Raw genomic sequence first — 13,951 nt, 5'->3', positions numbered from 1 at the left:
GCCTGTAGTTCCAGCTACTCGGGAGGCTGAGGCCTAAGGATTGCTTGAGCCCAGGAGTTTGAGGTTGCTGTGAGTGAGGCTGACGTCACGGCACTGTAGCCTGGGCAACAGAGTGAGACTTTGACTCAAAAAAAAAAAGAAAGATTTTACATTTATAATAATAGTAAATGACAAAATAATCATTAAAATCTGGAATCACTGGCAGAAGTTTGATGCTCCTGAACATTGCTGAATAGCCAATGTTTCCTTTTTTAGAATTTTCAAAAATTTTGAATATTTTCAAAATTTTTTGAATATTTCTGAATAGCCAGTGTTTTTGTTTACCAGCTAAAGTGGTCCCACAAAGTGGCAATAATATAAACACAGTTTATAGTTTACTAAGCCCATCAGCTTTGAAACATATATGATTCTTAGCAAAATTTTCAAGTCTTTGAATTCATATTCACATTTTACAAATAAAATGAGACTTGAAATTTTTATACTATGGTATATCAAATCAGTGTAAGTAAAACTTTACTAAAATGAAAATATGTTGTAAATATATGTAAGAGATATAGGCAGTAGCTTGGAGTAACATAATTCTCTTATTAGCAACTAACAAATTTTAAAATAATAAAGTATTTTAAAGCAAGCCAATTGTAATAAACTAATATAGAAGATGAATCTTACCCCAAAAAATAGGTGAATCTACCATTGGGCTCCATAATGTTATAATATACTGTTGTCCTAAAAGCCTGTTCACATCAATCGGTAGTTTCTAAACCCAAAAACATAGCTAGGAATTCAGGACTGCCAAGGCAAAATGTCATAAAAAGCCCCATTACTCTTTGTCTGCAGACATATAACCATTGGATGTTGCTACCAGTAGACAAAGAAATAGAAGACTGTTGAATAGGACTGTTTTTTTCTTTTTACTCTAGTTTTTTTCTCCTTTGCCCTTTGTACCTTTTCCTTACAGACTAGATCTGTGCTGTCCAATATGGTAGCCACTAGCCACATGTGGCTATTGAGCACTCGAAATGTGGCTAGTCCAAATTGAGATGTTCTGTAAGTGTGGAGAGCCTTACTCCCTTAGATGGAAAGGCTGCATGTGGCGCCTACCCAGCAATCACACTGTAATTACAATTTCCAGCAATTTACAGCTGTGTGTAAATAATGAACACGGGGCTCATTTGCCACCCTGCAGCAGAGATGTGGACAAAGCTCATGCTTCAAGGCAGTGCCCTTTGCCAACGCAGTGTGACTCCAATGCTGTTTTCTGTGAGCTACAAATGGAGTCCCCCAAATGTCCCCTCCCCTTCTACCCCATGTCCTAAGTGGATATGGGGCTGTGTTCCAGCCCAGAGCCAGGGCGTGTGGGTGCCTTGGAGGTCAGGAAGGGCCAGGGTGGGTGGCTGTTCTTGGCCATCACTTTAAAGCAGCTTCTGTAGGGGGTTGACAGAGCCCTGGACCCACCTGACCCAATCATGATAGCTGTGGAATGAGACAGCAGCAGCTCAGGGACCCAAGGCGTAAGCCAACCTTGGCTATTTTGTTTAGCTCCTGGGAGTGAAATTAGAATCAGGACAGGAGCCCTGGGTGAGTGACCAGGACAAGGGCCTAGTGGATGGGGACAAAGGGAAACCAGCACCAGCACAAGGGGGACAAAGACTGCAGGGAGGCCCTGGTACCTTGCTTCTGTAGTGCAGCATCACAGTGAGGAAAGCAGGGCAGACCCTGTCTTGCATGGGGTGAAGGGTGCTCTGGCAGTAGGGAGGGATTCATAAGTTCCAGAAAGACTGAACATCACAGGCATGGGAACCCTGGGGAGGTCGAGGTTTTCAGAAATAAGCCCAAATCTGGGGACGTTTTGATGAGGACTGTGCTCTCAGGGTTCCTGGAGTGCCCAGGGCAGAACCAGCACAACCAGATGCTGTGCATGACAGTTCCTCATATGTGAGCATCTCAAGAGCTCCCCAGATTTGCTGCAGGAAGCCATGAGCCCCTCCCACTGCGAAGGTGTGATGCCTGCCTGGCTAAGACTTGTTCCTTGGCAAGATAGCTAAAGCAGGCCACACTGACCCCTGTCTAGGCCTGAGAAGGGTGGAGACAGCCCCTCCTGGCTGGGTGAAAGATAGGACAGGGAGGGGGCAGCTGCTCTGCCCATTTAGCTTGCAGCCCCACCCAGGAGGGTGCGGTCAAGGAAAAAAAAAGACTTAGTATGAAAAAAGAATGTAAAAGTATCTCATTGATAATTTCTTACATTTCTTACATGTTGAAATGATACTTTAGACATCTTGGGTTAGATAAAATAGTTACTAAAATTAATTTCACCTGTTTTTATGTTTTCAGTGTGATTACTAAATTTTTTAAATTGCATTATGTGTATATTGCTTTCATCTGTGATTCATATTTTTCTCTTCATTCATGCTAGACCAAAACTTCCTGACTTCATCATTCTCTAAAACAGTTGAGTATCATATTTGAGGATGAGGGCCCAGTACATAGTATTGTATTGTGTTATATTTGTTTATTTATTTTTTGACACAAAGTCTCACTCTGTTGCCTAGTCTAGAGTGCTGTGTCATCAGCCTAGCTCACAGCAACCTCAAACTCCTGGGCTCAAGCAATCCTCCTGCCTCAGCCTCCCAAGTAGCTGGGACTACAGGCATGCACCGTCATGCCCAGCTAAATTTTTTTCCTATATATTTGTAGTTGGCCAATTGATTTATTTCTATTTTTAGTAGAGACAGGGTCTCACTCTTGCTCAGGCTGCTTTCTAACTCCTGACCTTGAGCGATCCTCCTGCCTCAGCCTCCCAGAGTGCTAGGATTATAGGAGTGAGCCACTGTGCCTGGCCAATATTTTAAAAAGCCAGAATATACCAAAAGATGAACTTTAAAGAGATTGATAGTTAATGCAGTAGATTTTTTGTAAATAGTCTTGTTTCAAAGCTCTAGATTGTTTTCATTGTGATGTTTACATTGTAGAGCTTTTTTCTTTCATCTGTAACATGAACATGCTAGTTGTGCCACTAAGCTGATCTCTGACATGAAAGCAAATTTCACAGGACAACAAAGGCCTAGAATATCTAACATAGTGGTTCTCATGTGGAAGCAGTTTAGGGACATTTGACAATGTCTAGAGACAATTTTGGTTGACATAATTGGGGGAATACTACTTGCATCTAATGGGTAGTTATCCCACAAGTTATAGGACTACCCCCCACAACAAAGAGTTATCCTGCTCAAAATGTCAATAGTGCTGAATTTGAAAACCCTGATCTAAAATAATCTCTTTGAGAGCACCTATGTGTTCAGTTGTAAGAACTGTAAGGATGGTTGGGAGTTGTGTTTGAGGGAGACTATGGCTGTTGTCATTGCCCTTATGCTATACCAGCTTTATTTAAGTAGAAAAGTTAACATATTGAAATAGTGCATAATTTATAATCAAAGGATCCAGGTTGAGTTTCTGCTGTACTATGTAGTAGTTGTGTGACTTTGGACAAGTTACTTCTCTGGATTTGAGATTTTTTTTTATCTGTTAAATGAGAATTATAATAATCTTTTGCCCCACTGATCTCATGAGATTATGAAAACAATGAGATTTTCATTTAATTAATATTTTAGGTAATACATGAAAATAAATTTGTAAGCATTCTATAGATGTTAAATTGTTGATGCTTTACATGTTGGGTTAGAATACTAGGCCTTTTTTCATGGTTTTCCAAGACTTCACTAACAACTAATTTTATTTACATTGGAGATCAAAGTTCTTTGGTTTGGCAGTGCTTTAATTAGAGCTCTAATAGTTGGAAAGCACAGAAAGCCAATTAAGCTAGCTCAAGAAAAAAAGAGATATATTGAAAGGGTACAGCAAAGCTAATAGGAAGCCAAGAACAGGAACTACTGAACAATTAGGCCTCCCAGGAATTAGAATCATGTGAGTGAGTAGAGGCTCATCTCACTCCTTTTTCTTCTTCCTCCCAGCTCCGTCCTCTGCTCCCACTGTGCATCTCTTCCCTTCCTTCTTTTCTTTGCATGCAGCCTTCCTCTATGTCTTCATAGATTTTCAAATGGCTCCTTACAGCCTTTCACTACCCATGACCAACTCAAGATTTCCATTTGTTTCTTAGGTCAAATTCCAGGAGAGGAGAGTTTGTAGACTCAGCTTAACTTTTTAAGCAAGGCCACATAAGGCAGAGATGGATGACTGGCTACCCTATAAATGTACCATCTTTTCTGGTCATTAGGGTTTATGGATGGGGTTGACTGATTCTCCCAGAACATGGGTTGGACAATTACCGTGAAACCTATTTCTCGTATAGGCAGTTTCAATGTGGGTCACATTTTATGTTCATTTTCTGTACTTTTATCTAGCTATTCGATATTTAAGTGAACCTTGCTTTTCTAAGTCTCTTTTTTTCATCTCTAAAAGAAAGGTATTGCTGGCCATGGTGGCTCATGCCTATAATCCCAACACTTTGGGAGGCTCAGGCAGAAGGATCACTTGAGCCCAGGAGTTCAAGATTGCAGTGAGCTGTGATTGTGCCACTGCACTGCAGCCTAGGTGACAGGTGAGACCCTGTCTCTAAAAAAGAATAAAAATATAATAAATAAAATAAGGGTATTAATTAGATAAGTGATTATTAATCAGTGACAAAGGATTTTTTAAAATATTGTCTTTTCTAATTCAGAGAAGTACTGAGAAGAAAACTAAAAATGACCTATAATTGTACTATACATGTAGCTATTATGTATATTTTTAAAAATAAAGATGCTTATGTATACATTTATAAAATCCAAATGGTATAGATTAATAAAAATAAAAAGTGAAGTATTCACTGCCTGATGATAATCATTGTTAGAAATCTGGTTTTGTTTTTGTTTTAAATCATTCTGGCAATGTTGATATGTTCCACAGTTCCTGTGGTGCCACACTTCCATGATTAGTTCCTTTCTTCAAAGAAAACATAATCTAAAAAATTCATCAAGTTGTTTTCATTTTATCTTCTTCCAAAAGTATAAATTATTTACATCATATTATACAAGTTTATATATCAAATTGTAAAAGTTATATTTGCCATGTATATTAGGCCATTATAGTAAGTGGAATTTTTTTTTAAGAGATAGGCAATAAACACCACTGATTTAGTATAATATATTCTTTTTTTACAGATAGGCAAACAGCTTCGTGTGACTTCCACAATGTTACATGGTGAATTTGTGGCAGAGCTAATATTATCTCTTAATTCTGAGAATTTACATTAAGCATAAATAGCAATGAAATCATTTTCTATACATGCATTTGGAAACTGATTAGTATTTCATTGGTGTTTGCTTCTAAATTGCCCTTGAGACTTTTGCCTTTGTGTTAATGTATCAGGTTGTTGTTTCTTTGTCAGACTACATATATCTGACATTGCATAACCCTAAAGTCCCTGTATGGCTTTAGTCTCTTAAATTTAGGTTTAAAATTTTGGATTCTGTTCATTTTTACCCCTAAAATATCTGTAGAATCATCTATTGCTTTTTATTTCGTAATCATTGTCCTGGGCTTGTTTTCATCACTTCTTTCCTGCATATTTATTATAAAGACTTATTCTGGTCTTCCTGCCTGTTTTGTCTTTTCAGTCTGTTCTCACTGTTACCAGAGTTGTATTCCTAAAAGACAGAGCTAATCTTAACTAGTCCCTTACTTTAAAATTTTCGATATTTTCATTGTGCTTTCATCATCTAGGCTCATTGTTCAGAATGGTATCTAAAGCTCTTCTCAGACATGTTCCTAAACTTCTCTTTCATTTTCGTGTTATTCATTCTACTATGTAAACATAATACTGTCATATTAAGTTTCCTCTTCTTCCAAATACACTTCCAAACCTTTGACCTTTTATCCATAGTATTCCCCCTGCTTAGATAGCTCTCCCCACACCTTTCCTTTCCTTTCCTTTCCTTTCCTTTCCTTTCCTTTTCTTTTCTTTTCTTTTCTTTTCTTTTCTTTTCTTTTCTTTTCTTTTCTTTTCTTTTCTTTTCTTTTCTTTTCTTTTCTTTTCTTTTCTTTTCTTTTCTTTTCTTTTCTTTTCTTTTCTTTTCTTTTGACAGAGTCTACCTTCGTTGTCTGGGCTTAGAGTAGAGTGCAGTGGCATCATCATAGCTCACTGAAACCTCAAACTTCTGAGTTCAACCGATTCTCCTGCTTCAGCCTCCCAAGTAATGAGACTACAGGTGTGCACCACCACCCCTGGCTAATTTTCCTATTTTTTGTAGAGATGGGATCTCGCTCTTGCTCAGGCTGATCTCGAACTCCTGGCCTCAAGCAATCCTACTACCTCGGCCTCCCAAAGTGCTAGGATTACAGGTGCGGATGACCATGCCAGGCCACCCCTTTTCTTCAGCCTTCAAATTTCACCCTTAGACAGTCTGCCCTAACCTACAGCTCTCCCCACTTTTGCATTTTGCCCCATTAGAACTTCTTTCATAGACTACTATGATAGCAATTATTATATTCTGTTGTAATTCTTTATTAATAGGACAGTTTTACTAGCTAAAATGAGAGCCTTACTAAATCAGGGATCATATTTTATTTATTGCATGAAGTAGGTATGTACCAATCATTTGTTATATTAGTTTATCTGTTATATTAGTTTATCTGTCATGATAGTGGTAGGGGGTTATGGTCTTGGGGGTAGGTGGAAAGGGTGGTTAAATTAGAAATAGGGTAAGAAGAAGGTGGTAGACACAAAACAGGTTCCAAGTAGAATAAAACTTTATTTGGGAATTGAGAAGATAGGTGTTAGCCCAGATTGAGAGATGACTTTCCAAGGAAACATTTCCTATAAAAGGGGAGGGAATCCCATCACACTCAAACATTATATGCTTTAACATAAAAGCCAAAGTGGCTTTTTTTTTTTTTAGACAGGGCCTCACTCTGTTGCCCAGGCTAGAGTGCTGTGACATCAGCCTAGCTCACAGTAACTTCAAACTCCTGAGCTCGAGTGATCCTTCTGCCTCAGCCTTCCGAGTAGCTGGGACTACAGCCATGCACCACCATGCCTGGTTAATTTTTTCTATATATGTTTTTAGTTGGCCAATTAATTTCTTAATTTCTTTCTACTTTTAGTAGAGATAGGGATCTTGCTCTTGCTCAGGCTGGTTTCGAACTTCTGACCTTGAGCAATCCTCCTGCCTCGGCCTCCCAGAGTGCTAGGATTGATTACAGGCATGAGCCACCGCGCCCCGCCCAAAGTGGCATTTTTAATATATCTCTCTCGGCCTTTTGTAGATTTTTGCAGCTACCGTTTACTGCATGCTGTAGGGCATTACTATTTCGGTAGTTTTCTTTTAAGAGGTTCCTTTTGCTAGTTGATTGTTGCTTCAGGTACTTATCCTACTGTACTTTGTGAGAATGCCTTTAAGACTGATCTGTTGTACATAATTAGTTATTAGTAGAAATAGTTCTATTGCAAACAGTCCTTACTAATAATTCTCAAAGCATGCCAAATGCTAGTGACTTCAGCTGGCTTACAAATAAGCAGTTCTGCTGGGCACAGTGGCTTGCACCGGTAATCCTAGCACTCTGGGAGGCTGTGGAGGCAGAATGGCTTGAACCCAGGAGTTTGAGTTGCAGTGAGCTATGATGATGCCATTCCACTCCACCCAGGGTGATAGAGCAAGACTGTCTCAAAAAGAAAAAAAAAATACTGCAAGGAAATACACCAAGATGTTAACAGTAGTTTTCTCTGGATGGTGGAATTATAGCTAACTTGAACTTTTTCTCTTTAAGTATGATATTCAGATTCCTCCAATATACCTGTATTATTGTTTAAATATATAAACAATTAATAGTGAGATTTCTTAAATAATAGATAATTTTTAAAGGATTCATAGAGGCTCTTTTTTTCTCTTGAGAAATAAACTTTCTTTTCTAATTATCTTTTATTTCCTTCTCTTTTAGTTTTATTAAGATATATTTCACATACCATAAAATTCACCCATTTAGAGTGTGTGCAGCTCAGTGGTTTTTAGTAAATTCAAAAAGTTAAGAAATCATCATCACCATCTTAATTTTAGAACTTTTATTTATTTATTTTTTTGAGATAGAGTCTTGCTTTGTTGCCCAGGCTAGAGTGAGTGCCATGGTGTCAGCCTAGCTCACAGCAACCTCAAACTCCTGGGCTCAAGCAATCCTGCTGCCTCAGCCTCCTGAGTAGCTGGGACTACAGGCATGTGCCACCATGCCTGGCTAATTTTTTCTATATATATTAGTTGGCCAATTGATTTATTTCTATTTATAGTAGAGACGGTCTCGCTCTTGCTCAGGCTGGTTTCGAACTCCTGACCTTGAGCAATCCACCCGCCTTGGCCTCCCAGAGTGCTAGGATTACTGGCGTAAGCCACCATGCCCAGCCAATTTTAGAACTTTTAAACACCCTGAAAAGACTTAATTCCTTTTAATTCTATTTATATATTTTAGTAGTGTGAACTCTTTTATAAATCCTATGATATTTTCCATGTGAACTTAGTACTGTCAGTTTGAAAGGCATGTAAGATGAGTCTGAATTTGGTAGCTAATAAAAAAAAAAAAAAAGAAAGGCATGTAAGACATAGTCCTTGACTTCACAGAGCTGTTAAATTAATAGGGAAGAGAAGGACATATAAATATACTAAAAATGAGACAGTTGGTTCAAGTGTCATGCCAGTGATATAGACCAAATATTACCTGTGCAATTGAGAATCAGCTCTATTATGAATAATGAAGGCCAGGAGCAGTGGCTCATGCTTATAATCCTAGCACCCTGGGAGGCCGAGACTGGAGGCTCAGTTGAGGTCAGGAGTTCAAGATCAGCCTGAGCAAGAGCAAGACCCTGTCTCTATAAAAAGTAGAAAATTTAGCCAAGTGCAGTGTCCCAGCTATTCGGGAGGCTGAGGCAGGAGGAGCATTTGAGCCCAGGAGTTAGTTTGAAGTTGCAATGGCTATGATGACCCCACTGTACTCTAGCCAGAGCGACACAGCAGGATCCTGTCTCAAAAAAAAAAAGAGAGAGAGAAAAAAGTTACAAGGAGTAGTTTGTTTTCTATACGGTTATAATCTAATGCAGATCCCTCACTCTCATACTAGCCTCTGTAACTCTTTCATTCTCTCATTTTACCATTTAAACATTTGTAGTACTATAGTAAATCATTACTCAGAATAGTGGGGATTTAACTGATTTCCAGAGTTTAAGTAGCTGTCTTCCAAAAGAGCTATTTTGTTACATACAATATAGTAAGAAATAAGTTTTCAAAATATATCATCCTAGAAAATATTTTTAATATAAATATATTAAGTCATAATTTTGTACAGATTGAAAAATATTTGGGTTTACCTGAAAATGGGGGAAATACATTATTTCAGAGCCTAAATATTTAGTAATATAAATGAAGAATTTTTATTTATCAGTTCTCATACCAGAAATTCCATAAAGCATATTCACTTCCTTAAGGATGGTGACAAAAATCCTGACGCAATTAAAAATATGTTCATGAAACTTTTATTTACCAATAACTTCATGTTGATCTGCAAATGGTGAGGCGTGGCAGAATCTCTTATGGAAATAAGATATTTTTCTTTAACAGAAACCGAAAGCCGGGCGCGGTGGCTCACGCCTGTAATCCTAGCACTCTGGGAGGCTGAGGCGGGCGGATTGCTCGAGGTCAGGAGTTCGAAACCAGCCTGAGCAAGAGCAAGACCCCGTCTCTACTATAAATACAAAGAAATTAATTGGCCAACTAATATATATAGAAAATTAGCTGGGCATGGTGGCGCATGCCTGTAGTCCCAGCTACTCGGGAGGCTGAGGCAGAAGGATTGCTTGAGCCCAGGAGTTTGAGGTTGCTGTGAGCTAGGCTGACGCCACGGCACTCATTCTAGCCTAGGCAACAAAGCGAGACTCTGTCTCAAAAAAAAAAAAAAAAGAAAGAAACCGAAGAGATTCTAATAGCTCTTTGGAAAAAAGCCATGAGGGTCATCTGCTCAATTTTTGTTATGCCTTTTATTTTAAGATTTCACTTTCAGCCTGTAATAACTGTAGTATCTTCCCAGTCATGATCTTTTTTCTGTTATTTTGAAACTTTTATAATATAAAAAAGTCTCTGGCAGAGTCATTTTTGAGCCATGTGTGACAATCTGCAAAGATAGGTTACATCACTTTCACCATATGGCCCACAAAGCAGAAAGTCATTCTTTACTTTTTATGGTATCTAATTTCTAAAATAGGTGGTAATCTCTAAAAAGCCTTTGAAATCTTTACCATTGTTGGAAGTATTGTGGCTACATCCCAGAAAAATTACCTTCTATGAATATAAATACAGACTAAGATCATATGGACTGTAATGTTTCCTACAAGTGACTTAAATGACCTAATTCCCTCTTTTTGATTGCTTTTGAAATAGAAAATGCTTTTGACATAGTTTTTAGGACACATGTCCTAAAAAACATATAGAGTTATCCCTTGAGTATGTCAAGGAATACCTGCATATAAGGAAGGTGCTACTTGGGTTGATTTTCTAGAATAGGAATAGATTTGTGAGCTCCAGCTGTGTGTTCTTGTAGCTCTCCTTTTGACTACTGTACTTCTAGAGCTGCTGACTTCAACTATGAAACAGAATTAACCTGACTCAGAGTGATAGAATCTTAGTAAAGTGATGCCCTGAGTCTGGAAACCCACATTACAATTTTATCTTTTTTAATTCTGAAAATAGTAATTTCATCTATTTTATTTCTCTATAAATAATTTAAATTATATTTTTTGTTTAGATTGTCTTACAAGGACATGCAACAAGAGTAACTGCTAAATCTCAACAAAGTGGCGAGAAAGCATTTCGATGTGAATATGATGGATGTGGAAAATTATATACAACAGCTCATCATCTTAAGGTATATATAAAAGAAATGCTGTATCTAGTTATAATACCTAGGACATTAAATACTAATGTGATATACTTGTATCATTCAAACACTACTGTTTTCTCCCACTTATCAATATACTGACATCCATATACAGACATATAGAAGCCTATGCAGACTTTAGAAACTGTCAATTTTTTGAGGGCTTGAACTGTGTTTTTTCATCTCTGTATTCCTAATGTCTAGCATACTGCCTGGCACATGATAGATACTCTATATATTTGAATAGTCTTTCAAATATTTGGGCCACTGAGGTGGGAGGATCACTTGAGGCCAGGAGTTTGAGATCAGCCTGAGCAAGAGCGAGACCCTGTCTCTACAAAAACTAGAAAAATTATCTGGGCGTGGTGGTGCGAGCCTGTCATCTCTACTTTGGAGGCTGAGGCAGGAAGATCACTAGAGCCCCGGGCTTTGAGGTTGCATTGAGCTATGATGATGCCACTGCACTCTAGCCTAGTTGACAGTGAGATCCTGTCTCCAAAAAAAAAAATATGGGGGCCAAATATTTTTATTTATTTATTTTAAGACAGAGTCTCACTCTGTTGCCCTGAGTAGAGTGCCATGGTGTCAGCCTAACTCACAACAACCTCAAACTCCTGGGCTCAAGTGATCCTCCTCCCTCTGCCTCTTGGAGTGCTAGGATTACAGATGTGAGCCACCTGGCCCAACCCAAGTATTTGAATAACTTACAATATGTCAGAAAGTATGTACTTAGCATATTGGGGTAGTGGCCCTAGACCTCATCTCTACTATTTATCAATGTATAATCTTGGCATGTTAGTTGACCTCTTAGTACCTCATTTTCCTCATCTATAAAATTGGATCGTAAAAATACCTCCCTCACAAAGTGGTGAGAATTAAATAAGTTGATACCGTATCTGTAAAGTGCTGAAAAATACTAGTCTACTGTGTGGTAAAGCTTCAGAAAATGTTGGCTATTGTCAGGATCACTCATTTGTTGCAGCAACGCAGTAGATACAGCTATGTCCCCACTCTATAGAGAGGACTTTGGGACTTAGAGAAGGCTAGTGCCTGTGGCAATACCACTAGGCAGTGGCGGAGTCTTGCATCAGATCTAGGCTCCTCTCGCAGCAGCCTCCACACTCTTTTTTTATTTTTTGTGACAGAGTCTCGCTTTGTTGCCCAGGCTAGAGTGAGTGCCTTTGTGTCAGACTAGCTCACAGCAACCTCAAACTCCTGGGCTCAAGCGATCCTTCTGCCTCAGCCTCCCGAGTAGCTGGGACTACAGGCATGTGCCACCATGCCCGGCTAATTTTTTCTATATATATTATTTGGACAATTAATTTCTTTCTATTTATAGTAGAGACGGGGTCTCACTCTTGTTCAGGCTGGTTTCGAATTCCTGACCTCGAGCAATCCGCCCGCCTCGGCCTACCAGAGTGCTAGGATTACAGGCGTGAGCCACCGCGCCCGGCCCGCCTCCACACTCTTAACCTTATATTGCGTAGCCTCTCCCTATGCTCTGCCCCTACTTCTTCTCATCATGTGTATGTTTTCATGCAAACAAACATGGGCCACTTTGACCATTCTAGAAAAACTCAAACGTCAAATGTTCCTATTCCTTGTTTAAAATAAGTACTTCTTAATATTTAGAATACTGAGAATTATTGGGTTATAATTTTTGTGAAGTTATCTGTTGTTTTTTTAAAAAGTGTACAACACAATCATTCAGCAGTGAGGGGAAAAAATAGGTCTATGTTGAGACCGTCTACCTGAGGTTTACATAAAGGAAGTAGAATCATGCCTGCGTTTTAATAACAGGTCCATGAGAGGTCACACACAGGAGACCGGCCTTACCAGTGTGAGCACCAAGGCTGTGGGAAAGCATTTGCAACAGGTAAAAACAAATTTTCTTTGTTCTGATTAGGGGTCAAGCAGAGATGGGCCGGGGCAGGAACTGACCCCTAACCTTTGTTAGGGGTCAGTGAATCTGCACAAGTACATGACCAGTTTTTCAGTCTCTCTCTTAGCAGCCTCTTGTCCTGCTTGCTCTACACCCCTCTCTCTGTTCTCATTTTTCTCCACAGACTTGTCTCTGCCTTCTGTGTTCAATACTTTTCATTCCATACTCTGTTTCTTTTAGCAGGAAAATAAAAGCCAAACTTTAAAAGCTGACATAGAATTTAACATTAGGACAGATCTCAGGGAACCATGGAGACCTAGAATTTAGCAGTGGATAGAACCTCTCCAGGGACACATTCAGCAGGGCCAGGATTGGTACCAGGCCTCCTGACTTCCATTCCTTATTCTATGTCTTGATTCCACTTCGAGCTTTTGGCATATGAGTTGTAAATAACATCTAATAAAATCGGGGCACTTTAAAAAAAGAAACACACAACCTCTTCCAGACAGAGATAAAACTATTAAATTTTCAGTGTCACAGTCCTGAGCTGTCTGTGCTCTTACATTTTAAATAGTTATTCTGTTGTTTTAGCCTAGTATTTTATCCTTGGCATTTAGTATATTTTTCAATAGCTTAATCTCAATGTGCATGTTTAGAGGAATATTGTATAATTAAATTTCTTTTTAAATTTTTCTTAAAGGTTATGGATTAAAAAGTCATGTCAGAACTCATACAGGAGAAAAGCCATATCGATGTTCAGAAGATAATTGTAGTAAATCTTTCAAAACTTCAGGAGATCTACAGAAACATATCAGAACTCATACAGGTACGAGTATAAACAGAATGTCTTATTTAGGCCAGGAATTCTTAACCTGCAGGGCGGGAACTCAGTGAAGGATTCATAAACTCCTAAAATTCCCTACAATTTGCTGTTTGTGCATGTCTGTTTCTTCCCAGGATGTGGGCCCTAACTCTGTTAGATTCTCAAAAGGATCCCTATTTAAAAAAAGATTAAAATGGCCTTCCACGACCACAAGCCCTTTCAGTTTCCAGGAATTGTCTGAGCAACAAATTTATTTACCTTGGATTCACAACTAATCAATAGCCAAACTGAGACCAGAACCTAAGGCACCCAATTCTTTCTAGGTTTAGTATAGCTTCTCC

The 13,951-nt window shown here is 38.7% G+C and overlaps 1 protein-coding gene across 6 annotated transcripts in view; it reads left to right on the top strand.

Annotated features, from left to right (window-relative positions):
* Positions 1–13,951, top strand: part of ZNF143 (zinc finger protein 143) — a 58,090-nt gene that overhangs the window by 18,465 nt on the left and 25,674 nt on the right. For 5 of the 6 annotated variants that reach the window (XM_012784019.2, XM_076002188.1, XM_012784015.3 and 2 more), the window contains exons 8-10: positions 10,774–10,893; positions 12,706–12,781; positions 13,488–13,613. In XM_012784019.2, coding sequence (XP_012639473.1) covers positions 10,774–10,893; positions 12,706–12,781; positions 13,488–13,613 — 322 coding nt within the window. The remainder of the gene's footprint in view (positions 1–10,773; positions 10,894–12,705; positions 12,782–13,487; positions 13,614–13,951) is intronic. The other variant, XM_076002187.1, reaches the window with a different exon arrangement.

The sequence above is a fragment of the Microcebus murinus genome, chromosome 4 (assembly GCF_040939455.1).
Source record: "Microcebus murinus isolate Inina chromosome 4, M.murinus_Inina_mat1.0, whole genome shotgun sequence".
Classification (NCBI taxonomy): Eukaryota; Metazoa; Chordata; class Mammalia; order Primates; family Cheirogaleidae; genus Microcebus; species Microcebus murinus.
This window is presented reverse-complemented; position numbering and strand designations above follow the sequence as displayed.